This window comes from Bombyx mori, chromosome 6 (assembly GCF_030269925.1).
Source record: "Bombyx mori chromosome 6, ASM3026992v2".
Classification (NCBI taxonomy): Eukaryota; Metazoa; Arthropoda; class Insecta; order Lepidoptera; family Bombycidae; genus Bombyx; species Bombyx mori.
The window spans coordinates 11020101-11045062 of NC_085112.1; the positions used below are offsets into that span (position 1 = coordinate 11020101).

Sequence of the window (24962 nt, forward strand, 5' to 3'; positions counted from 1 at the left end):
CGAATTTTTTCACAGACCCTATGCACTTGTTCTATGGTAGAGTGCTGTTGTCGAAAACCGAATTGATGTCTGGGTACAATTTTGTTTTCATTGAGTATGGGTAATATTCTACTCAAGAGAATCCTCTCAAACATCTTGGACAGCACAGGCAACAGGTTTATGGGTCTGTATGATGTGGGTTCTTCCGGGGGCTTTCCAGGCTTGTGAATCATTGTCACTATGGATACTTTCCATAATCTGGGAAAATGTTGCACTCTAAGCACACTATTAAAGAGAGTCACCAGGAAGACCAATGCCTTTTTGGGAAGCTCTGTGACAATTTCTTTGGTGATGAGGTCGAATCCAGGGGCTTTTTTATTTTGTAATTTAATTATGGTCCTTTTCAGCTCCTGTATCGTAACTGGCCTTGGTGGGGTGGAGAGTTGCAGGTCTTGCTGCAGTGTACTTTCAACTGCATTTTCAAACTCCACATTATTGCTATCATTCGGCTTGAAGATGTTGGCTAGATGTTTTCCAAACATGTTCGCTTTTTCTGTACTTGTCCTAGCCCATCCAGAAACAGTTTTAATGGGACATTTGTATTGTTGTGGTCTGACCAGTGCCTTTGTAAATTTCCAGAGTGAATGGTCCGTTGATTTTGTGGCCGTTAGGTTTTCCAGATTATTTTGTAGCGTGGCATTATTCACATTGTCTATTAGGTTTTTCAGTTCTCTAATAGCTCTGTTAAGTGCAGTCTTGTCGCTTTTGTTTCTAGTTTGATGCCATATTCTACGCAGCTTTCTTTTTTCTAAAATTTTGTGTTTGACTTCGAGAGGTACATTTCCAGCCACTTGAGAATTTTTCCTTGGAATGGGTGTGTTAGTCCAGCAAGCCTTTTGGATGAGGTTAGTAATATATTGAGTTGCTTCATCTATTTCATCAGGTGACTTCAACGATACTTTCAATTCGATATTATTTTCAATATAATCTTTGAAGCCTTCCCAATCAGTGCGGTTGTTGTAGAGGGTATCAGGCTTGTCATAATGAATAATGGTCGTACTAATAGTTAAGAGAACAGGTGTGTGGTCAGAATTACTGTCTAGACAAGTCTCTGCCTTGAGATAATTTTTCGAGAGTCCCTTTACTACGAAGAAGTCTAATAAATCTGGTTTTTTATTTGTATCCGTAGGCCAGTAAGTTGGTTCTCCAGACGAGACAGTGCTGAGGCCGTTTTCTTCGAGACTTAGCTTTAGTTGTCTGCCTCTAGTTGTTGTTAGCCTTGAGCCCCAATATGTATTTTTGGCGTTCCAGTCTCCACCAGCCACAAATTACCTCCCCAGTGTAGCGAAGTAATCTGTAAACTTTGTTGCGCTAATTGTATGTCTCGGTGGGCAGTATACCGCTGACAAATTCAAATGTCCACAGCGGGTTTCGACTGCAACCGTGGTAGCTTGGATATGGTTTGTCCTAAATTCTGGCAGCATTTGATGTTTAATTGATTTTCTTATCACAACGGCTGTTCCCGCGTGGCCAGTTCCATCAGGATGATTAGTCACATAGATGTGGCATCCTTTGATGCTAATTTTGCTTTTACTTGTACAGTGAGCTTCAGAGACAAGTACAACATCAAGCTGGTTATTGTTCATCAACAGTTCCAACTCAGTCTTGCTCGAAGAAAGACCATTAATATTCCAGGTACCCACTCTCAGTGCGGTCATTTTGATATTCTTTCGACTAGAGTAGCTATGAGACTCATGAGAGTGCTCATCTGTTGTAGGATTAATTCGAATTTCTCCGATTGTTTGATGAGTAATTCTTCTAATTTGTTATTCACGCTAATTGTAGTAGTTGGCTGGGTTTCTTTCTTTTTAAGTATATCCGAGTAGAGAAGTTTTTCTTGTGTTTTTTCGAGAGGTTGTGGTAGAAAGTCTATTGGGACAGTCCTGCTTGTCACTTGTGTTTTAGTTCTGAAGGTTAGATTCCTAGCCATACGTCTGTTTAGAATTTCTTTGTAAATTTCACAACCTTTATAGTTAGCCGGATGTGCGCCTTGGCAAAGGGCGCATTTTGCTGGTGTATTGCGGTCCTTCTTTGGGCAATCCGCTGTTTTATGCCCTTGGCCACACTTCACGCATCGGTATGGTCTCATGCAATAATTTTTAGAGTGACCATATTGCTGGCACCTTTGACATTGTGGCAACGTGGTTCTTTTTTTTGGATCTTCGATTATAACTGACTGATGGTATATATATTTAATGTCTTTCACTGCGGCGTTGTTCGCTCCTGGTTCGATATTAATAAAGAATGTGGAGGTTGGTTTTTTGTCTGGTCCAAACTTAGAGTTTATAATTTCACCTTGGACTTTGTTTCCCGTCTTTTCGATTTCTTCTTTGATTGCACTGTGTGGAGTTGTATGGTGCAGGTGTTTGATGACTATTCTATAGCAGCGTTGGTCTTTTAAGTTGAAAGTATGCCCTATAAGGCCTTTTTTCCGGACTAACGTTTTTGTATATTTCTGTGTCCACGCAGACTACTCTCAGTTGATTTCTATTGATAATCTTTATTGTAAAACAGTCTTTGTCTACTGTAGACTCCAGCAGTTCCACGAGTTTGTTGACGTCTTCAACTCCATATAATATTATAGGAGGTGGCTTACTAGGTCGTTTCTCCATTGGCTCCTTCGTGGGTTCTTTAGAATCAAGTGGTAATTCGCTAAATCTATTGCTAATTGTGATTTTTTCTGGTGAGGGTGACTGTAGTTTTTGTCTTTTTCTCTTTTGGTTTCTAATTCCAGGGATCCTTTGCCAGTCTGGTGGTTTTGGTACAAAAGTATCAGAATTACTGTCTTCTAATGCTGTGGTAGTTTCTAGCTGGGGAGTACTTCCCAGTGACGAGCATCTAGTTCTTGTGAACAGACTAGGATGAAAGGCCTGTTGAATATATCGTTTTCCAGTAGCATTCACTGGTACGGGAGCCTGGTTACCTACTCCTGCACAGTCTTCGGTAGCAGATTTCACACCATAAGGCCCGGGTACCTCATGGCGCCGGGGGTTAGCCGGATCGCATGACAAATCACATATTTCTTTTTCCATTATTCCATTAAAAAAGGGTGGGAGAATAGTAGCAGGTGTTCCCCATGTACCTGCCCTCGGTTTTTTTGAGGGTATTTAGTCACTCATGGCCTCCGATGGCCACATTCATGGGTTAATTGACCGCCGCCCATTACTCGGCGTTGACAAGTTTTATGGCCGACCTATTTAGATGTCCTGCATGTTTCGTTGTTTACGGCCAACCCTCCTCTTTTCTCATCCGGGCTTGGGACCGGCAATGGCAGAGTTCGGAAACTAAAAATTAACACAAAAACTAAAAAGTGCAATAGGCCGTTTCTGAGAAAAAATAAAATTTCCACGCGGGTTTTCAGTACATACGGTGCAGAAGAAAAGATATAAGTACTTTAGTACCAATGCGGCGCTTTCCATATATGTATCATAATAATATGTGATATCCTTTTTCCCAACAAATATACATCAAATTTCTGTCTTCTAGTCCTCGTCTCCCAGTTGAGCTTCTTGTGTCAGGGGTTGTGACCACCTCCATCCGTGTCTTTCGTACTTACGATCTTGTGTCATCTTGTTCTGTCTTTGATTACTTGTACATCATCGCAGACTCTGTAACCGAGTGTGGTGCAGATCTGTTCAAAAGGAACGCATTAGGTTGCTGCCTCGCCATATTTTTCCTTCCACTTTGCCAGTAACAACTAGCTTCTCTAAATTATTTCTATGTTTTCCGGCAATGTTTCCGAGGTACTCTAGAATTAGCTTAAAGCAAATGTTAGAAAGCCTTGTGTTGTTTATTATTAAGAGTTTGCAGGGATAAAACCAATAGATTAATCAAGCTCGTCTTTGCATTTTTAATTGTTTTATCAAAATATAAGTTTTTTGTATGACTGAATCCAATTAAAATTTCAATATCCAAGTGTTACAAATATCTGTTACAATATGTACAATATGATACAATATGTGACGGATATTTGTAACGGTACGGATTGATAGTATTAACTAGAATTAATTAGGAACTTTATTTTAGGTCCGTGCAATGCAAACGAAACGCTCGTATCCTGCAAAGCTGGTTGTCCCGCCGACTATTGTCCAACAAGCGACAGCCGCGCTGTAGCTGCATGCGCGCGTCCCTACCCATGCAGTCCTGGCTGCGTTTGTAAACAAAATTATAAGCTCCTAAGTGAGAATGACAAGAGATGTGTACTGACCACAGACTGTCGTAAGTACAACATGTAATACAATCAACGCTGTTTTGGTGGTTTTTTGATGCTATTGACGAGATGAGGTCCACTCTTGAATGCCGTTTCCCCTAGAACAAATATTTATACAATACCTATATTAACTACTGAAATACTCCAATGTTGTTTTTTCCTGAATTTATATGGAACTTTCTAAGATTAGTAAAGTTACAAACAATAATGATTAAATTATTAAGCTATTGCATAGATTTCATCGCGGGCCTTGAGCATCATTATCATCAGCCATTATCTGCCCACTACTGGACATAGGCCTTCCCCAATGCCTTCCACATAATGCGGTCTTCTGCCTTCCGCATCCAACGACTTCCCGCCGTGTGTAATAAGTCATCAGTCGACCTGGTTGGAGGACGCCCCACGCTCCTGGTACCCATCCGTGGCCTCCATTCGAGGACTTTCCTCCCCCATCTGGCGTCGCTGGCTCGACAGATGTGATCGGCCCATTGCTACTTCAGCCTGCTAACTTTGAGAGCTATGTCGTCGACTTTGATTCTCCGTCGAATTTCTTCGTTCCGGATTTTGTCCCTTAGAGAAATACCGAGCATAGCTCTCTCCATCGCCCGCTGTGCGACTCTTAACTTATGGGCCAGCCCTGCCGTCAGTCTCCAGGTTTCCGCGCCGTAGGTTATCGCGGGGAGAACGCCTTGAGCGCGGCGACCGAATCATGAAATTCCGTAACAAAAAAAAACCTTAAACCCCTCACTCCGCCTATCATGTAGCTCGCGTTCAACACATTCACACGTTGCGCTTGTGTAGTGTTTGTGAATAAGCGCGTGGCGTGACGTCACACTGCATGCGCATCATGAAATTATTGATTTCTTTTTTTTTGTTTTAGATATATATATATTTTTTAATTTTCTACCAGTGATTGGATTCTTTGCATAAGCCGACTTCTTGAACTAATTTATACTTTTTTATTTGCATAGATGGGTGAGCGAGCTCACGGACCACCTGATGTTAAGTGGTTACTGGAGCCCAGATACATTTACTTTTTAATGTTTAATATAGCGTGGTCCTGTTTTATTATTGTTTTAATATTAAATTATCATTGTCTAATTATAATTGCATAAGTTGATAAAAAATGCTATGCAATAGCTTTACCGCGGCAGTTCCCGAGTGCCACCTGTTTTTTTTTTTAATGAAATTCAGTTTTGTTATTGCAGGCGGAGGCAGACAAAGTATTAAAAATATTGTTATTTTTTTTATTGCTAGATAGGTGGACGAGCTCGCAGCCCACCTGGTGTTAAGTGGTTACTGGAGCCCATAGACATTTACGACGTAAATGCGCCACCCACCTCGAGATATAAGTTCTAAGGTCTCAAGTATAGTTACAACAGCTGCCCCACCCTTCAAACCGAAACGCATTACTGCTTTACGGCAGAAATAGGCAGGGTGGTGGTACCCACCCGGGCGGACTCACAAGAGGTCCTACCACCAGTAAGTTTGTTAGCAATTTAATCGTCCTTGTCTATAAAATGTTAACACCCATATTATAGATAGTATTTCTTTTGGAGTCGGGTTGTTGTGTATCATTAATTATTTATTTTACTGCACATCTGACATCACACATCGAGATACCTGCTCAGCTGCTGCTAGTCAAAATTAAAATTAAATGCAAAGCAGAGATATCGCGGACGCATTTTGCGTCTCTTGCACACCAACGAAAACTTTTTAAGGGCTTAGTTATCAGTTGAAACCTGTTTCAGCTCCAGTCACGTGCACACGACCCAACGAAGTTTGGAATCCGTGTGCACAATGTTTGGCGGAACGATGCGAGGATCTCAACAGTACCTCTAACCAGAATTGTCCTGCTGAACTGCGCTCTTACTGCAGGCCGCAGTGCGTGTGTGCAAAAGGCTATTACAGGAACAACAATGACGTTTGTGTCCCGAAGAACGCGTGTCGTAAGTGAAATGTTATAGAACATTAATATCTTGACTTTCCTAGATTTCTTTATGTGTTAAGTCGATGATCTGTTATGATGATAGTATGTCTGCCTATTAACCGGAAAGAAGAGTTTCACATGGTTCACATATTTTTTGAGGTTACTTCTATTCTTGTAATAAATATTTATTGAAGTCCTTCCGGAAATCCTATTTGAAGTTCATCGTTTTTTTTATTTAAAATTTTAACACAAACTATTATTTCTAAACAGCTGGTCAGTGTCCGGTGCCGGCCAGGTGTAGACCTACCTGCTCTGTGCCGAATCCACCGAACTGTCCACCTTACAAGCCGCCTACTGAGAACGTGGACGGATGTCAATGTCAAGAAGGGTACATCTTGTCTGAAACAGAAGGGAAATGTGTTAAAATAGAAACCTGCCCTAGTAAGTTACGTTTAAATTTGTTTTCCTACCTAAGCTGAGAGCCTTGAGAGGCTATATCAGCGTAACCTTAACTAGTAGGTGAGCTCACGGGGCTCAAACCTGACGACGTTGCTAACACGAACCCTAGCAAGAGCCTTGCTTCGCAGAATCTACCACCGGATCGGAAACGCGACCCACTGAGAAGATCCGGCGAGAAACTCAGTAGGCTGTGTCTGAGGGTTAATTTACTCGTCGAGCCCTTCGTCGCAAGCGACGGATTCGACGATAGCGATGACTGGTGTTTGAGGTTAATTTACGTAGTCACTACATCATACCTCTTTTAATGAAATTTAATTACATTTGTAAGCTTCAATTCTTCAATTCTACATGAAAGTTGCAACAACCCAAATTAAACTAAAAATTAACACAAAAACTAAAAAGTGCAATAGGCCGTTTCTGAGAAAAAATAAAATTTCCACGCGGGTTTTCAGTACATACGGTGCAGAAGAAAAGATATAAGTACTTTTCGGGTTCAAGATATAAGTAGTTTTCGGGTTCACCATTTAATTTGATTTTTATTTTGTTTTTTCTTAAATTTTTATAAAATTACTAATTTTACTAATTTATATCATATTCTGAGTATGTACACACGTACGGAGTCTTCATTCCCGCAAAGAACCAAAGGGAAACGGGGGTGACTGAAAATCAGCGCTGTTCAATTTATCAACTTTGAACAGCAATAGCTGAGCCACCTCCTTTTGCCTTTTTCTCTTTTTTTTGCTTTTCTTTTTTTTGTATTTCATTTTATGATGTGAAAGGCAATAAATGATCTTTATTATTTATTATTACTTTAGTACTAATGCGGCGCTTTCCATATATGTATCATAATAATATGTGATATCTTTTTTCCCAACAAATATACATGAAATTTCTGTCTTCTAGTCCTCGTCTCCCAGTTGAGCTTCTTGTGTCGGGGGTTGTGACCACCTCCATCCGTGTCTTTCGTACTTACGATCTTGTGTCATCTTGTTCTGTCTTTGATTACTTGTACATCATCGCAGACTGTAACCGAGTGTGGTGCAGATCTGTTCAAAAGAGCGCATTGGGTTGCTGCCTCGCCATATTTTTCCTTCCACTTTGAGAGTAACAACTAGCTTCTCTAAATTATTTCTATGTTTTCCGGCAATGTTTCCGAGGTACTCTAGAATTAGCTTAAAGCAAATGTTAGAAAGCCTTGTGTTGTTTATTATTAAGAGTTTGCAGGGATAAAACCAATAGATTAATCAAGCTCGTCTTTGCATTTTTAATTGTTTTATCAAAATATAAGTTTTTTGTATGACTGAATCCAATTAAAATTTCAATATCCAAGTGTTACAAATATCTGTTACAATATGTACAATATGATACAATATGTGACGGATATTTGTAACGGTACGGATTGATAGTGTTAACTAGAATTAATTAGGAGCTTTATTTTAGGTCCGTGCAATGCAAACGAAACGCTCGTATCCTGCAAAGCTGGTTGTCCCGCCGACTATTGTCCAACAAGCGACAGCCGCGCTGTAGCTGCATGCGCGCGTCCCTACCCATGCAGTCCTGGCTGCGTTTGTAAACAAAATTATAAGCTCCTAAGTGAGAATGACAAGAGATGTGTACTGGCCACAGACTGTCGTAAGTACAACATGTAATACAATCAACGCTGTTTTGGTGGTTTTTTGATGCTATTGACGAGATGAGGTCCACTCTTGAATGCCGTTTCCCCTAGAACAAATATTTATACAATACCTATATTAACTACTGAAATACTCCAATGTTGTTTTTTCCTGAATTTATATGGAACTTTCTAAGATTAATAAAGTTACAAACAATAATGATTAAATTATTAAGCTATTGCATAGATTTCATCGCGGGCCTTGAGCATCATTATCATCATCATCATCAGCCATTATCTGCCCACTGCTGGACATAGGCCTTCCCCAATGCCTTCCACATAATGCGGTCTTCTGCCTTCCGCATCCAACGACTTCCCGCCGTGTGTAATAAGTCATCAGTCGACCTGGTTGGAGGACGCCCCACGCTCCTGGTACCCATCCGTGGCCTCCATTCGAGGACTTTCCTCCCTATCTGGCGTCGCTGGCTCGACAGATGTGACCGGCCCATTGCTACTTCAGCCTGCTAACTTTGAGAGCTATGTCGCCGACTTTGATTCTCCGTCGAATTTCTTCGTTCCGGATTTTGTCCCTTAGAGAAATACCGAGCATAGCTCTCTCCATCGCCCGCTGTGCGACTCTTAACTTATGGGCCAGCCCTGCCGTCAGTCTCCAGGTTTCCGCGCCGTAGGTTATCGCGGGGAGAACGCCTTGAGCGCGGCGACCGAATCATGAAATTCCGTAACAAAAAAAAACCTTACACCCCTCACTCCGCCTATCATGTAGCTCGCGTTCAACACATTCACACGTTGCGCTTGTGTAGTGTTTGTGAATAAGCGCGTGGCGTGACGTCACACTGCATGCGCATCATGAAATTATTGATTTCTTTTTTTTTGTTTTAGATATATATATTTTTTTTAATTTTCTACCAGTGATTGGATTCTTTGCATAAGCCGACTTCTTGAACTAATTTATACTTTTTTATTTGCATAGATGGGTGAACGAGCTCACGGCCCACCTGATGTTAAGTGCTTACTGGAGCCCAGATACATTTACTTTTTAATGTTTAATATAGCGTGGTCCTGTTTTATTATTGTTTTAATATTAAATTATCATTGTCTAATTATAATTGCATAAGTTGATAAAAAATGCTATGCAATAGCTTTACCGCGGCAGTTCCCGAGTGCCACATGTTTTTTTTTTAATGAAATTCAGTTTTGTTATTGCAGGCGGAGGCAGACAAAGTATTAAAAATATTGTTATTTTTTTTTATTGCTAGATAGGTGGACGAGCTCGCAGCCCACCTGGTGTTAAGTGGTTACTGGAGCCCATAGACATTTACGACGTAAATGCGCCACCCACCTCGAGATATAAGTTCTAAGGTCTCAAGTATAGTTACAACAGCTGCCCCACCCTTCAAACCGAAACGCATTACTGCTTTACGGCAGAAATAGGCAGGGTGGTGGTACCCACCCGGGCGGACTCACAAGAGGTCCTACCACCAGTAAGTTTGTTAGCAATTTAATCGTCCTTGTCTATAAAATGTTAACACCCATATTATAGATAGTATTTCTTTTGGAGTCGGGTTGTTGTGTATCATTAATTATTTATTTTACTGCACATCTGACATCACACATCGAGATACCTGCTCAGCTGCTGCTAGTCAAAATTAAAATTAAATGCAAAGCAGAGATATCGCGGACGCATTTTGCGTCTCTTGCACACCAACGAAAACTTTTTAAGGGCTTAGTTATCAGTTGAAACCTGTTTCAGCTCCAGTCACGTGCACACGACCCAACGAAGTTTGGAATCCGTGTGCACAATGTTTGGCGGAACGATGCGAGGATCTCAACAGTACCTCTAACCAGAATTGTCCTGCTGAACTGCGCTCTTACTGCAGGCCGCAGTGCGTGTGTGCAAAAGGCTATTACAGGAACAACAATGACGTTTGTGTCCCGAAGAACGCGTGTCGTAAGTGAAATGTTATAGGACATTAACTCCGTACACGGCGTGAATACATTGACAAGTCGAAAATGCATACTTTTCAGGGCAGCCATTTTTAAGTTTACATATTATTGGTAAATCTATTTTCTTATCCTTTTATATAATTTTTATGCGTATTTAAGCAATTTCATCGGAATTTTCACACAGTGTAAGTATAATAATCAATTAACGTTTTAATCAAGAAAAAAATGACATATCAAGTTGCTCACCGACGACTTGTCAATTTATTCACCTAAGCAATTTATTAAAATCCGAGAAAAGTAATAAGATTGTTAACTTAAGAGATTTAAAAAAAATACATAAATATGTAATAGCCATTTGGTGGTGGTTGGATGGTGAGATGGGATGTGATGGGATGGTATGGACATGTGAGACCTTAGAACTTATATCTCAAGGTGGGTGGCGCATTTACGATGTAGATGGCTATGGGCTCCAGTAACCACTTAACACCAGGTGGACTGTGAGCTCATCCACCCATCTACGCAATAAAAAAAATGTGCTGAGACGAAATGAAAATGAGGTTGGTAAGAGAGTGTTAACTATAAATGTGGAAGGATATAGAGGAAGAGGTAGACCTAAGATGAAATGGATGGATTGCGTGAAAGACAATATGTGTAAGAGTGAGCGAAGAAAAGCTATCTGAGAGAGGAGTATGGAAGGAGAAAACAAGTTGCGCCGACCCCAGGTGACTGGGAGAAGGGCAGGAGAATGATGATGTAATAATAAGCCATTTGAATTGATCAATCACGAACTAAAACCCAAAACTTGTACTTAATTTAATTTTTTATTAATTAAAAGAAACTGAAGTTATTTTGCTTCTGGAATTACTATCATATTATTCTTTCTGTTCTTTTCCGTTTCCCTCTAAATCAGGGTCTTCAGTATCTAAGTCGTGGCATTTTTTGGTGGGTTGTCAGTCTTTATGTTTTTATAAAAATCGTGAAATGCTGTGTCTATTAAAGGTAATAAATCCACCAAATTCTTCTCTTTTCTGTACTTACTGGCAAGATGTCTTTGGAGACAACTTCTATCTGGACGTTATATACGTTATGTCTATATTATATTTGCTCCTTTTCTGAAAGTTGATTACCTTAAAAGAGCTTTCACTGTCAAATCTATCTTGAAACGTATTTCTCCAATAGGTTTTTTGTATTGCAGCCATTTTACAGTTTGCCGCAAGAATTTATCTTCTCAACTGTCTTTTTTAAATCGTGAATGGCTCTTTTTTCGAACTTAATTTAGGAAATTTTCGCACTTAATTGGTACAATGGCATATGCGTTATTAATCTTACAAGATCTTATGAGTTGCACCCAGTCATTAAAATAGATAGTTAATTTTAAGTCGCCTTTTCTGTTTGGTTCTCTCAATCAAGGCATGATCCGAATCACACATCATGTGAATCACAATCCAAGAAACTTGTGATTAATAGTTTCTAGCGTTGGATACACATGAAGTAAATACATGAACATCATTGCACTCGTATTATTTTTGTTTTGGCCTCCATATGTATCTGAATAAAATGTGACCTGTAAAACTTTTGAATCTGAAGAAAATGCCACAGACACGACGCGATTTCACGAGCACCGATGGTTTCGTCCTACATGTAACGATAAGTTGCACTTTGCTTCATCTTTATCCTTTCTTTTTTCTGAATATTATTATGCTTTTTTATGCCGGTAATAACTTGACAACCGATATGTATAGTCGCGAACACAATTATGGGCTATGTGAATAATTGATCATCTAAAGGTATTCTGTTAGTTCATTTAATTATGTGGCGTAAATAACTTAACGTGTTGAGTTAATTAAATAAATAACACTAATATGTTTAGATATATCTAAATGTCATTATGTTCTCGTTGGAAACAGAGTTGTTTAGTAATTCACAAGTGCGATATCCCAAAAATACGTGAGAGAATCGAGTTACTCATTTATTCCCCATATAAAACAAGTAATCTGGACGACAATTCTGCTATAACTTAAAATTTGATATTAGTCGACTTGTCAAGTTATTCACGCCATGTACGGAACTAATATCTTGTCTTTCCTAGGTTTCTTTATTTGTTAAATTGATGATCTGTTATGATGATAGTATGTCTGCCTATTAACCGGAAAGAAGAGTTTCACATGGTTCACATATTTTTTGAGGTTACTTCTATTCTTGTAATAAATATTTATTGGAGTCCTTCCGGAAATCCTATTTGAAGGTCATCGTTTTTTTTATTTAAAATTTTAACACAAACTATTATTTCTAAACAGCTGGTCAGTGTCCGGTGCCCGCCAGGTGTAGACCTACCTGCTCTGTGCCGAATCCACCGAACTGTCCACCTTACAAGCCGCCTACTGAGAATGAGGACGGATGTCGATGTCAAGAAGGGTACATCTTGTCTGAAACAGAAGGGAAATGTGTTAAAATAGAAACCTGCCCTAGTAAGTTACGTTTAAATTTGTTTTCCTACCTAAGCTGAGAGCCTTGAGAGGCTATATCAGCGTAACCTTAACTAGTAGGTGAGCTCACGGGGCTCAAACCTGACGACGTTGCTAACACGAACCCTAGCAAGAGCCGTGCTTCGCAGAATCTACCACCGGATCGGAAACGCGACCCACTGAGAAGATCCGGCGAGAAACTCAGTAGGCTGTGTCTGAGGGTTAATTTACTCGTCGAGCCCTTCGTCGCAAGCGACGGATTCGACGATAGCGATGACTGGTGCTTGAGGTTAATTTACGTAGTCACTACATCATACCTCTTTTAATGAAATTTAATTACATTTGTAAGCTTCAATTCTTCAATTCTACATGAAAGTTGCAACAACCCAAATTAAACTAAAAATTAACACAAAAACTAAAAAGTGCAATAGGCCGTTTCTGAGAAAAAATAAAATTTCCACGCGGGTTTTCAGTACATACGGTGCAGAAGAAAAGATATAAGTACTTTAGTACCAATGCGGCGCTTTCCATATATGTATCATAATAATATGTGATATCCTTTTTCCCAACAAATATACATCAAATTTCTGTCTTCTAGTCCTCGTCATCCAGTTGAGCTTCTTGTGTCAGGGGTTGTGACCACCTCCATCCGTGTCTTTCGTACTTACGATCTTGTGTCATCTTGTTCTGTCTTTGATTACTTGTACATCATCGCAGACTCTGTAACCGAGTGTGGTGCAGATCTGTTCAAAAGGAACGCATTAGGTTGCTGCCTCGCCATATTTTTCCTTCCACTTTGCCAGTAACAACTAGCTTCTCTAAATTATTTCTATGTTTTCCGGCAATGTTTCCGAGGTACTCTAGAATAAGCTTAAAGCAAATGTTAGAAAGCCTTGTGTTGTTTATTATTAAGAGTTTGCAGGGATAAAACCAATAGATTAATCAAGCTCGTCTTTGCATTTTTAATTGTTTTATCAAAATATAAGTTTTTTGTATGACTGAATCCAATTAAAATTTCAATATCCAAGTGTTACAAATATCTGTTACAATATGTACAATATGATACAATATGTGACGGATATTTGTAACGGTACGGATTGATAGTGTTAACTAGAATTAATTAGGAACTTTATTTTAGGTCCGTGCAATGCAAACGAAACGCTCGTATCCTGCAAAGCTGGTTGTCCCGCCGACTATTGTCCAACAAGCGACAGCCGCGCTGTAGCTGCATGCGCGCGTCCCTACCCATGCAATCCAGGCTGCGTTTGTAAACAAAATTATAAGCTCCTAAGTGAGAATGACAAGAGATGTGTACTGACCACAGACTGTCGTAAGTACAACATGTAATACAATCAACGCTGTTTTGGTGGTTTTTTGATGCTATTGACGAGATGAGGTCCACTCTTGAATGCCGTTTCCCCTAGAACAAATATTTATACAATACCTGTACCTACTACTGAAATACTCCAATGTTGTTTTTTCCTGAATTTATATGGAACTTTCTAAGATTAGTAAAGTTACAAACAATAATGATTAAATTATTAAGCTATTGCATAGATTTCATCGCGGGCCTTGAGCATCATTATCATCATCATCATCAACCATTATCTGCCCACTGCTGGACATAGGCCTTCCCCAATGCCTTCCACATAATGCGGTCTTCTGCCTTCCGCATCCAACGACTTCCCGCCGTGTGTAATAAGTCATCAGTCGACCTGGTTGGAGGACGCCCCACGCTCCTGGTACCCATCCGTGGCCTCCATTCGAGGACTTTCCTCCCCCATCTGGCGTCGCTGGCTCGACAGATGTGACCGGCCCATTGCTACTTCAGCCTGCTAACTTTGAGAGCTATGTCGTCGACTTTGATTCTCCGTCGAATTTCTTCGTTCCGGATTTTGTCCCTTAGAGAAATACCGAGCATAGCTCTCTCCATCGCCCGCTGTGCGACTCTTAACTTATGGGCCAGCCCTGCCGTCAGTCTCCAGGTTTCCGCGCCGTAGGTTATCGCGGGGAGAACGCCTTGAGCGCGGCGACCGAATCATGAAATTCCGTAACAAAAAAAAAACCTTACACCCCTCGCTCCGCCTACCATGTAGCTCGCGTTCAACACATTCACACGTTGCGCTTGTGTAGTGTTTGTGAATAAGCGCGTGGCGTGACGTCACACTGCATGCGCATCATGAAATTATTGATTTCTTTTTTTTTGTTTTAGATATATATATTTTTTTTAATTTTCTACCAGTGATTGGATTCTTTGCATAAGCCGACTTCTTGAACTAATTTATACTTTTTTATTTGCATAGATGGGTGAGCGAGCTCACGGACCACCTGATGTTAAGTGGTTACTGGAGCCCAGATATATTTACAACTTTTGTTTGTTTGTTTTATTGCATAGATGGGTGAACGAGCTCACGGCCCACCTGATGTTAAGTGCTTCTGGCTAAGTGCCCAGATACATTTACTTTTTAATGTTTAATATAGCGTGGTCCTGTTTTATTATTGTTTTAATATTAAATTATCATTGTCTAATTATAATTGCATAAGTTGATAAAAAATGCTATCCAATAGCTTTACCGCGGCAGTTCCAGAGTGCCACATGTTTTTTTTTTTAAATGAAATTCAGTTTTGGTATTGCAGGCGGAGGCAGACGAAGTATTAAAAATATTGTTTTTTTTTTTTTTTTTTTTATTGCCAGATAGGTGGACGAGCTCGCAGCCCACCTGGTGTTAAGTGGTTACTGGAGCCCATAGACATTTACGACGTAAATGCGCCACCCACCTCGAGATATAAGTTCTAAGGTCTCAAGTATAGTTACAACAGCTGCCCCACCCTTCAAACCGAAACGCATTACTGCTTTACGGCAGAAATAGGCAGGGTGGTGGTACCCACCCGGGCGGACTCACAAGAGGTCCTACCACCAGTAAGTTTGTTAGCAATTTAATCGTCCTTGTCTATAAAATGTTAACACCCATATTATAGATAGTATTTCTTTTGGAGTCGGGTTGTTGTGTATCATTAAATATTTATTTTACTGCACATCTGACATCACACATCGAGATACCTGCTCAGCTGCTGCTAGTCAAAATTAAAATTAAATGCAAAGCAGAGATATCGCGGACGCATTTTGCGTCTCTTGCACACCAACGAAAACTTTTTAAGGGCTTAGTTATCAGTTGAAACCTGTTTCAGCTCCAGTCACGTGCACACGACCCAACGAAGTTTGGAATCCGTGTGCACAATGTTTGGCGGAACGATGCGAGGATCTCAACAGTACCTCTAACCAGAATTGTCCTGCTGAACTGCGCTCTTACTGCAGGCCGCAGTGCGTGTGTGCAAAAGGCTATTACAGGAACAACAATGACGTTTGTGTCCCGAAGAACGCGTGTCGTAAGTGAAATGTTATAGAACATTAATATCTTGACTTTCCTAGATTTCTTTATGTGTTAAGTCGATGATCTGTTATGATGATAGTATGTCTGCCTATTAACCGGAAAGAAGAGTTTCACATGGTTCACATATTTTTTGAGGTTACTTCTATTCTTGTAATAAATATTTATTGGAGTCCTTCCGGAAATCCTATTTGAAGTTCATCGTTTTTTTTATTTAAAATTTTAACACAAACTATTATTTCTAAACAGCTGGTCAGTGTCCGGTGCCCGCCAGGTGTAGACCTACCTGCTCTGTGCCGAATCCACCGAACTGTCCACCTTACAAGCCGCCTATTGAGAACGTGGACGGATGTCAATGTCAAGAAGGGTACATCTTGTCTGAAACAGAAGGGACATGTGTTAAAATAGAAACCTGCCCTAGTAAGTTACGTTTAAATTTGTTTTCCTACCTAAGCTGAGAGCCTTGAGAGGCTATATCAGCGTAACCTTAACTAGTAGGTGAGCTCACGGGGCTCAAACCTGACGACGTTGCTAACACGAACCCTAGCAAGAGCCGTGCTTCGCAGAATCTACTACCGGATCGGAAACGCGACCCACTGAGAAGATCCGGCGAGAAACTCAGTGGGCTGTGACTGTGGGTTAATTTACTCGTCGAGCCCTTCGTCGCAAGCGACGGTTTCGACGAGAACGATGACTGGTGCTTGAGGTACCTAAAAGCACCGTTAGTGGATCGGGAGGATCCGAGATGACGTGTTTTGGGCGACGTGGACTGCTTTCCATTCTGTCCGCAGGATCGGGAATGTAGTTTCCGGCAGCCAAGATGAGAGGGTTCTCGTGTCGTGCCGCTTTATCGAAGTGGTTTATCACTAGCTTTTGCCCGCGACTTCGTTCGTGTGGAATATTTACTTTGGCATAACGCAAAATTATAGCCGCGAACTTCATTTACGTAGAAAGTGAAATTATTTTTGAATAATAGAATGTTAAGGAGTTATTTACGGTACCAAAATCAAGCTTTTGACCCGACTTCAAAAGAGGAGGCTATCAATTCGACCACAATTTTTTTATCTATGTATGTTCACCGATTTGTCGAGAATGCTTGAAACGATTCTGATAGTTCTTTTTTCTTTTTTTGTTCGAAAGGGTAGACTTCCCGAATGGTCCTGTAATCATCAAGATCTGATGATGGGATCCTGGAGAAATCCAGGAAAATTTATAATTTTTAAAGCCTATCTTGAAGTTGTTTGGTGTTTCTTGTTATTTATTCTTCTTATTCTGCGCCGCCGCGCACCGGCAGGCCGACGCCTTGTACATCAATATTACACGCTTGATCATTATTTTGCTGCGGTGTTATTTTAAAACTGCGATATCTTCTCATACTCATTAAAATACTCATAGCGAGATACTCATTAAAATCAAGTGAGGGGAAATTTCTTTAAAATTAAATACTTGTTATGAATAACGTATTTATTTGGATAGGAATTTAATATCATCTTCATAAAAACACCTTCACTTATAATGCTTTATTTTAAAACAAATTTGGTTAGCATAAAAAACGATATAGTGAGCCAACCTTAAAATATAGACATATGCTGTCGCGGACTTTTTTTAGAACTTTTAAAGGAGAACAATTTTGTCATACATTATTTTAGCGAAACTTTAACTGCGTCCGCAGTGCACGCAACGGAAGCTCTCAAAAGGGAAAAAGAACCCGACTATGAAACATTCTTTATGCTGCTTCTTTCATTCATTCTTTATGGTGCTCCGCTTGTCAATACAAGCGCAATAATTGGTCTTAGCGTGATTTTATAAATTAAATGAGCTATCTAAGACTGAACGAATTTTTCAAATAGGTCCAGTAATTCCTGAGATTTGCGCGTTCAACCAAACAAACAAAAAAAAACTCTTCAGCTTTATTATATGTGATATATAGATATGTGATACACTTTTCCCAACAAATATATATTTTATTTCTGTTTTCTTGTCCTCGTCCCACAGTTGACCTTCTTATGTCTGGGGTTGTGACCACCTCCATCCATGTCCTGTCTTTGATTCTTTGTACATCATTGCAGACTCTGTAATCGAGTCTGGTGCAGATCTGGTCAAAAGAACGCATTGGGTTGCTGCCTCGCCATATTTTCTATTCCATTTTGCCAGTGACAACTAGCTTCTCAAAATTATCTCTATGTTTTCTGGAAATGTTTCTGAGATTCGCTTAAGGCAGAAGCTGGAAAGCCTTATTTTCATTATTACTCGGAGTTTGCAGGGATAAAATAAATAGATTTATTTATCTCATCTTTTCATTTTTAATAGTTCTGCAAGTAGATTTTATATATTACTGAATCCAGTTAAAATATAGTGTCCAAGTGTTACAAATATCTGTAACAATATGATACAATATGTAACAGATATTTGTAACGGAACGGATCGATAGTGTTAACTAAAATGAATGAGGAACTTTATTTTAGGTCCGTGCAATGCAAACGAAACGCTCGTTTCCTGCAAAACTGGTTGTCAAACGAACTACTGTCCAACTAGCGACAGCCGCGCTGTAGTTGATTGCGCGCTTCCTTACCCATGCAATCCAGGCTGCGTTTGTAAACAAAATTATAAGCTCCTAAGTGAGAATGACAAGAGATGTGTGCTGACCACAGACTGTCGTAAGTACAACATGTAATACAATCAAAGTTGTGTTGTGGTTTTTTGATGCTATAGACGAGGTGAGCTCATGGTCCACTCTTGAATGCCGCTTCCCCTAGAACAAACATTTATACAGTACGACCTATACCTACTACTGAAATACTCCTGTCTTTCGTGAATTTATTAGGAACTTTCTAAGATTAGTAAGGTTACACACAATAATAACTAAGTTATTTTTTAATGAAATGCGTAAAATAAATTCAGTTTTGGTATTGCAGGCGAAGGCAGACGAAGAATTAAAAATATAGTTGTTTGCAATTTAAACGTCCTAGTCTATAAATTGTTAACACCCTAATCAACGTATTCAAGATATACTTTGTTATGATTTTTTTATAGTAGTACATTATAGAAATATTATGGATAGTATTTCTTTTTGAGCCGGGTTGCTTTGTATCATTAAATATTTATTTTATTTCACGTTACAATGTGTACATTTATTAACATCTAACCTTCACACATCGAGATACCTGCTGAGTTGCTGCTAGTCAAATGTACAACAGAGATACCGCGGACGCATTTTTGCGTCTCCTGCACACCAACGTAAACTTTATAAAAGCTCAGTTGTCAGTGGAAACCTTTTTCAGCTCCAGTCACGTGCACACGACCGAATGAAGTTTGGAATCCGTGTGCACAATGTTTGGCGGAACGATGCGAGGATCTCAACAGTACCTCTAACCAGAATTGTCCTGCTGAACTGCGTTCCTACTGCAGGCCGCAGTGCGTTTGTGCAAACGGCTATTACAGGAACAACAATGACGTTTGTGTCCCGAAGAAAGCTTGTCGTAAGCGCAATATTATATTCATAATTTGGTAATAGTGTGTTTTAGAGTCTAATTTGTTCACATTCATTCTTAACACACACTATTATTTCTAAACAGCTGGTCAGTGTCCGGTGCCCGCCAGGTGTAGACCTACCTGCTCTGTGCCGAATCCACCGAACTGTCCACCTTACAAGCCGCCTACTGAGAACGAGGACGGATGTCGATGTCAACCAGGGTACATCTTGTCTGAAACAGAAGGGAAATGTGTTAAAATAGAAACCTGCCCTAGTAAGTTTTGTAGTTAACATGCAAAAATTCGTTACATAGTTACAGTGTGGTATGCATTAAAAAAAAGCAGAACAGAAACGGGTGCTCATCATACGGAACTTCTTATTGAACCGTTCTTTTCTATATCGAGTCGAATGAACTCTTACCGCTCCTATTTAGTTTATTTAATGACATTCCCCGGTCGCCGCCGACCCAGTTAGCCTGATTCGCTGATGACACCGCCTACTGTTCGAGTAGGAGCAAGTCCCTAATCGCGAGTAAATTCCAGAGCGCAGCAGTAGCCCTCGGACAATGGTTCCGAAAATGACACATAGACATCAACCTAGCGAATAGCACAACGATGCTATTTCAAAGGGGAAACTCTACACGGATTTCCTCCCGCATTAGAAGGAGAAATCTCACACCCCTATCACCCTCTTCAGCCAACCTATTCCCTGGGCCAGGAAGGTCAAGTACCTGGGAGTCACCCTGGATGCATTCATGACATTCCGCCCGCATATAAAATCAGCCGCGTTTAATCTCGGCAAATTTTTCCCCGTGACATGTAAGCGCAGTAAATATCCCTTCGGAACAAGGTGACACTTTACAAAGCTTTTATAAGGCCCGTCATGACTTACGCGAATTTGGTGTTCGCTCACGCAGCCCGAACACATATAGACACCCTTCAGTCCCTACAATATCGTTTTTGAAGGCTATTCGTCGGATCTCCGTGGTTCGTGAGGAACGTCGACTTACACGGCGACCTGGGCCTCGAATCTATACGAAAACACATGAAGTCACCATCGGAACGTTACTTCGATAAGGCTATGCGTCATGATAATCGCCTTATCGTTACCGCCGCTGACTGCTGCCCGAATCCTAATCACGCAGGAGTCAGTCACCGTCGACACCCTAAACATGTCCTTACGGATTCAACAGATCCAATAACTTATATTAGACGCCTTCAACTCTAACACTAGGAGCAGGCTTAAGGACCCCGGTAACCGTACTGGTAGAACTGGGCAAAGAGTTCGACGTGCAACCTAATCCATGAATCAACCCGCCGAGCTTCTCGCCAGATCTTCTCAGTGGGTCGCGATTCCGATCGGGTGGTAGATTCATTCGCGAAGCAGCTGCCCTTGAGTTGTTAGGTCCCCTTTGGAGACGCTCGGGCAGCTGTTAGCGAATCCCACACCTCCTGGCTGAGCCTACCTTTCCTGGTGAAACTGGAGAGGGCACTGGGCTACCAGTAATCACTCATTCATAAAAAAATGGAAACGTGCATTAGGCATTATTATTGCTAGCTCAGCCAGAAACAAAATTGTAAGCGATATGCTAAGAACTCTTTTAAGGAACCTCCCATTGTAGTCCCGGTTTAGTCTATTCACCGTATTGAGCCTTTTATACTAGTTAGATACATATATCATATTTATCTTAATTAGTAATTAAAAGGAGAAATACTACTGAGTTTCTCGCTACCCAGTGAGTTCCTGGCCACTCACTGAGTTTCTCGCAGAATCTTTTTAGTGGGTCGCGATTCCGATCCGATGGTAGATTCTGCGAAGCATTGCTCTTGCTAGGGCATTTGTTAGCACATTCTCTCAGGTTGAACCCCGAAAGCTCACCTACAAGTCAGAGCGCAGCTGGAATAGACCCTTAGTCTATCAGTGAATAGGTAGGAAAACATAAAATAAATTATATTATATTGTATTGTAAAATGTACGGGGGGGGGGGTCTACGGCGTGCTTTATATTTGGCCATTACCGGAGTCCCATATTCACTGTCACCGCCCGCTTTGGATCATGAGGTCGAAAAATCAATTGCGGCCATTTCGACGATTAATCTGGAACGCATGACTAATTCGCGCCAAAAATAAGTTTGATTAATGAGATAAACTGAATTTTGTTAACATAATTTAATTACTCATCTAAATCGGTGTACATTTTAAGTTGTCCGATAAAATATTTATAAATGGATTTTGGAAATATGTTATATGTATGTCCAGTTCTGTTATGATAACTATAAGTAACTGAAGAATATATTTCAGGTCCGTGCAATGCAAACGAAACGCTCGTGTACTGCAAAGCTGGCTGTCCCACCGACTATTGTCCAACAAGCGACAGCCGCGCTATAGTTGCTTGCTCACCCCCCTATCCATGTAATCCGGGCTGCGTTTGTAAACCAAATTATCGAATCTTAAGTCAGGATGACAAGCGATGTGTGCTGACCACAGACTGTCGTAAGTACAACATAGAGTATAGTAAAAATAGTTTTATTGGGCATTACGGTGATATCTTCTGGTTGTCGTAGGGCTTCTTGTGAGCTCCTAGGGGTAGGCTACTAGGGGTAAGTTCTTCAAACGAGGCTTGTGGAGAGTACTTAATGGTAGGCAGCAACTTAGCTTTGCCCCTGACATTGCTGAAATCCATGGGCGATAGTAACCACTCACCAGCAAACCTGTCCTTTCTGCCGTTAAGCAGTATCGCGTCCAGATAAGAAGGGCGGGGCAGCAGTTGTACCACAGAACTGACACTAAGAACTCTTATTTTTGTTGTTTAACTTTTATTTTTGTTGCTCAGATTGATCAAGACAAAAGTATAATAATAATAATAATAATAATAATTTCTTTATTTACTACATAAACTCTTAAATCATGACCTAGAATACAATTTACATATTTAACAAACTGAGAGATTACGCAGATGGCATCAACAATATAAAATTAACCAATGATCCTCACACTAGGCATAGCCTGTATCGTGAGGACCAAAATGCGATTTACTATATATATAATTGACCTCAAAACGACATCACTATTATTAATAATTATTACGCTCAAAAACATGCGATACAAGATTTAACATATAAGATAATAAAAAATTTTGAGTAATAAAAATAACACATCAAACAATTACACATATGTGGGGAGCGTACAAATAAACAATTATAAAATAAATTAATAAGAAAAAATAAACAAAAATATACAAAATTAATAAATCTACTGCTATTTCTTGCTTTTAATTAAGTTCTCTGTGTCCATATAGTTCAATGTAAGCAACCATTTTTTCACTAGTGGTTTAGCTTGCCTAACCGTTTTGTGCTTTAGGTTTTCATTACAATGTCTAATAACCGCGTTATAAATATAGATCTTAGCAACATCTTGAAATAGATGTTTTTGGATAGATGGTGATTTTGTAGCTGTCAAAGTTACAGGTAATTTGTAAACCCTGCGTTTAATCAAGGAATCGTACATTCCAGAAGAGAGCACCGCTCCATGTATCAATAAAAATATTTTTAAAATGAATAACTGACGCACGTTGAGAACTTGACTTTCCCTGTAAACGCGTTCTGTAGAGTACCTTCGAGGTTTATTTAGTATCACCTTTAACACTGAACGCTGAGCTCTTTCTAATTCAATTAGCACAGTTTTTGAGGCAGATCCCCAACAGATGATACAGTACATTAATAGGGATTGGCATAGTGCGAAATATACGGACTTGAGAGTATCAAAACTAGCCACGTCACGTAGATTCTTCATGACGTATACACATCTTCTGATTCGACCAGATAACTCCCGAATATGTGTCTTGAAAGACAGCTTTTCATCCACTATGACGCCAAGATACTTTATTTCATTAACTCTTGCAATCTCCTTGCAATCACACGATGGATCAAATCCATCGCAAACGTGTATTTTAATACTCGTAGATGCTGAAGCAGACATTGAGGTTTTGCAAAAACAGATGTACATGCTTTTCCTTGTATTCAGTGTCAAAAGATTACATTGTAGCCATTTCTGTACTTTGGACATTCCCGCCTCAGCAATAGAATGAGCATCATACCATGTTGATCCGCTAAATATAATTGCTGTGTCATCCGCATAACACAGAATGTCTGCGTTTGTTAAAGAAAGTTCAAAAATATCATTAATATATAATATAAACAAGGTAGGCCCCAGAATACTACCTTGCGGGACACCATATTGGTTAGTCTGTAGTCCACTGATTATAGATCCGACCTTAACACACTGTTTTCGTTCCATTAAATAGCTAGTGAACCAATTTAGAGCGATTCCGCGTATGCCTAAAGTATCTAACTTCTTTAGTAAAATTGGTACGGAGACAGTATCAAATGCCTTTGTTAAATCAAGGAATACGCCAATACAGAATTTTTTCTCACTTAGTTTTGACGACACTACAGTTTTTAATAAAGATACAGCATCCTCAGTAGACTTCCCCTTACAAAACCCAAACTGTCTGTCAGAAATGAGATTTCGAGATTTTATGAATTCAGTCAGTCTTATATTTACCAATCCTTCGAGTAACTTGGAAAAAATACACAAGAGTGAAATAGGGCGGTAGTTATCCACTTTATTTTTAGGTCCACTTTTATATATCGGGCAAACTAACGCTGTCTTCCAAGCATCTGGAAAAGTTCCCGCTTCAAAACTACCGTTGAAAATTATAGTTAAGGGCTCAAGCAGTTCGTCTTTAATATTTTTGATTAAAGAGTTATTTATTGCATCGATACCTGGTGCTTTATCATTAGAAAGATTTTTAATGAGAGCTTCGACTTCTCTGTGATCTGTAGGGTGCATGAAAAAGGAGTCAGCTGCCGTACGGGAGATTTTTACAGCACTCGCCAATTCGCATTCAGACTTTGACAAATCCTGTAGTATTTTATCTGCCAGTGTTTGTCCAACGGTTGAGAAGTGGGTATTACACATTTCAATGGATTCCGATATATCATGACTGCCTTCCAATGACAATAGTTCAGTGTTTTCAGTTTTAGTTGTCTTCATATTGCATATTGTTTTAATAGTTGTCCAAAGTTTTTTCGGATTCTTTTTAGATTTTTCCAACTCGGCTGTTTCATACTCTGCCTTTAGCTTACGCAACAAAGATATGAAAAAATTTCGATATCGGGTAAAAATAAGCTGTAGATTTTCATTATTTGGATTATTTCGAGCTTGCATATGAAGTTTGTCACGATGGCGCATGCACCGCATAATTCCTGGAGAAATCCAGGGTTTCAAATTATATTTAGAACGAGACACTTTTAGAGTGCGTGAATGCTTTTCGAGAATATCCGATAAAACCTTGGTGAATACATCATTTGCTTTGTTAATATCTTTAAAGGAACACAACTCTGACCAATCTACAGATTTC

General features: G+C 39.9%; 1 protein-coding gene across 1 annotated transcript in view; it reads left to right on the forward strand.

Annotated features, from left to right (window-relative positions):
• Positions 1-18833, forward strand: part of LOC101741909 (zonadhesin) — a 30790-nt gene extending 11957 nt beyond the window's left edge. Inside the window, exons 11-20 of the mRNA XM_062669244.1 lie at positions 4066-4257; positions 6001-6198; positions 6450-6620; positions 8079-8270; positions 10022-10219; positions 12513-12683; positions 13819-14010; positions 15870-16067; positions 16319-16489; positions 18535-18833. Of these exons, the coding sequence (XP_062525228.1) occupies positions 4066-4257; positions 6001-6198; positions 6450-6620; positions 8079-8270; positions 10022-10219; positions 12513-12683; positions 13819-14010; positions 15870-16067; positions 16319-16489; positions 18535-18743 (1892 nt within the window). The 3' untranslated portion in view covers positions 18744-18833. The remainder of the gene's footprint in view (positions 1-4065; positions 4258-6000; positions 6199-6449; positions 6621-8078; positions 8271-10021; positions 10220-12512; positions 12684-13818; positions 14011-15869; positions 16068-16318; positions 16490-18534) is intronic.
• The last annotated feature ends 6129 nt before the right edge of the window (positions 18834-24962 follow it).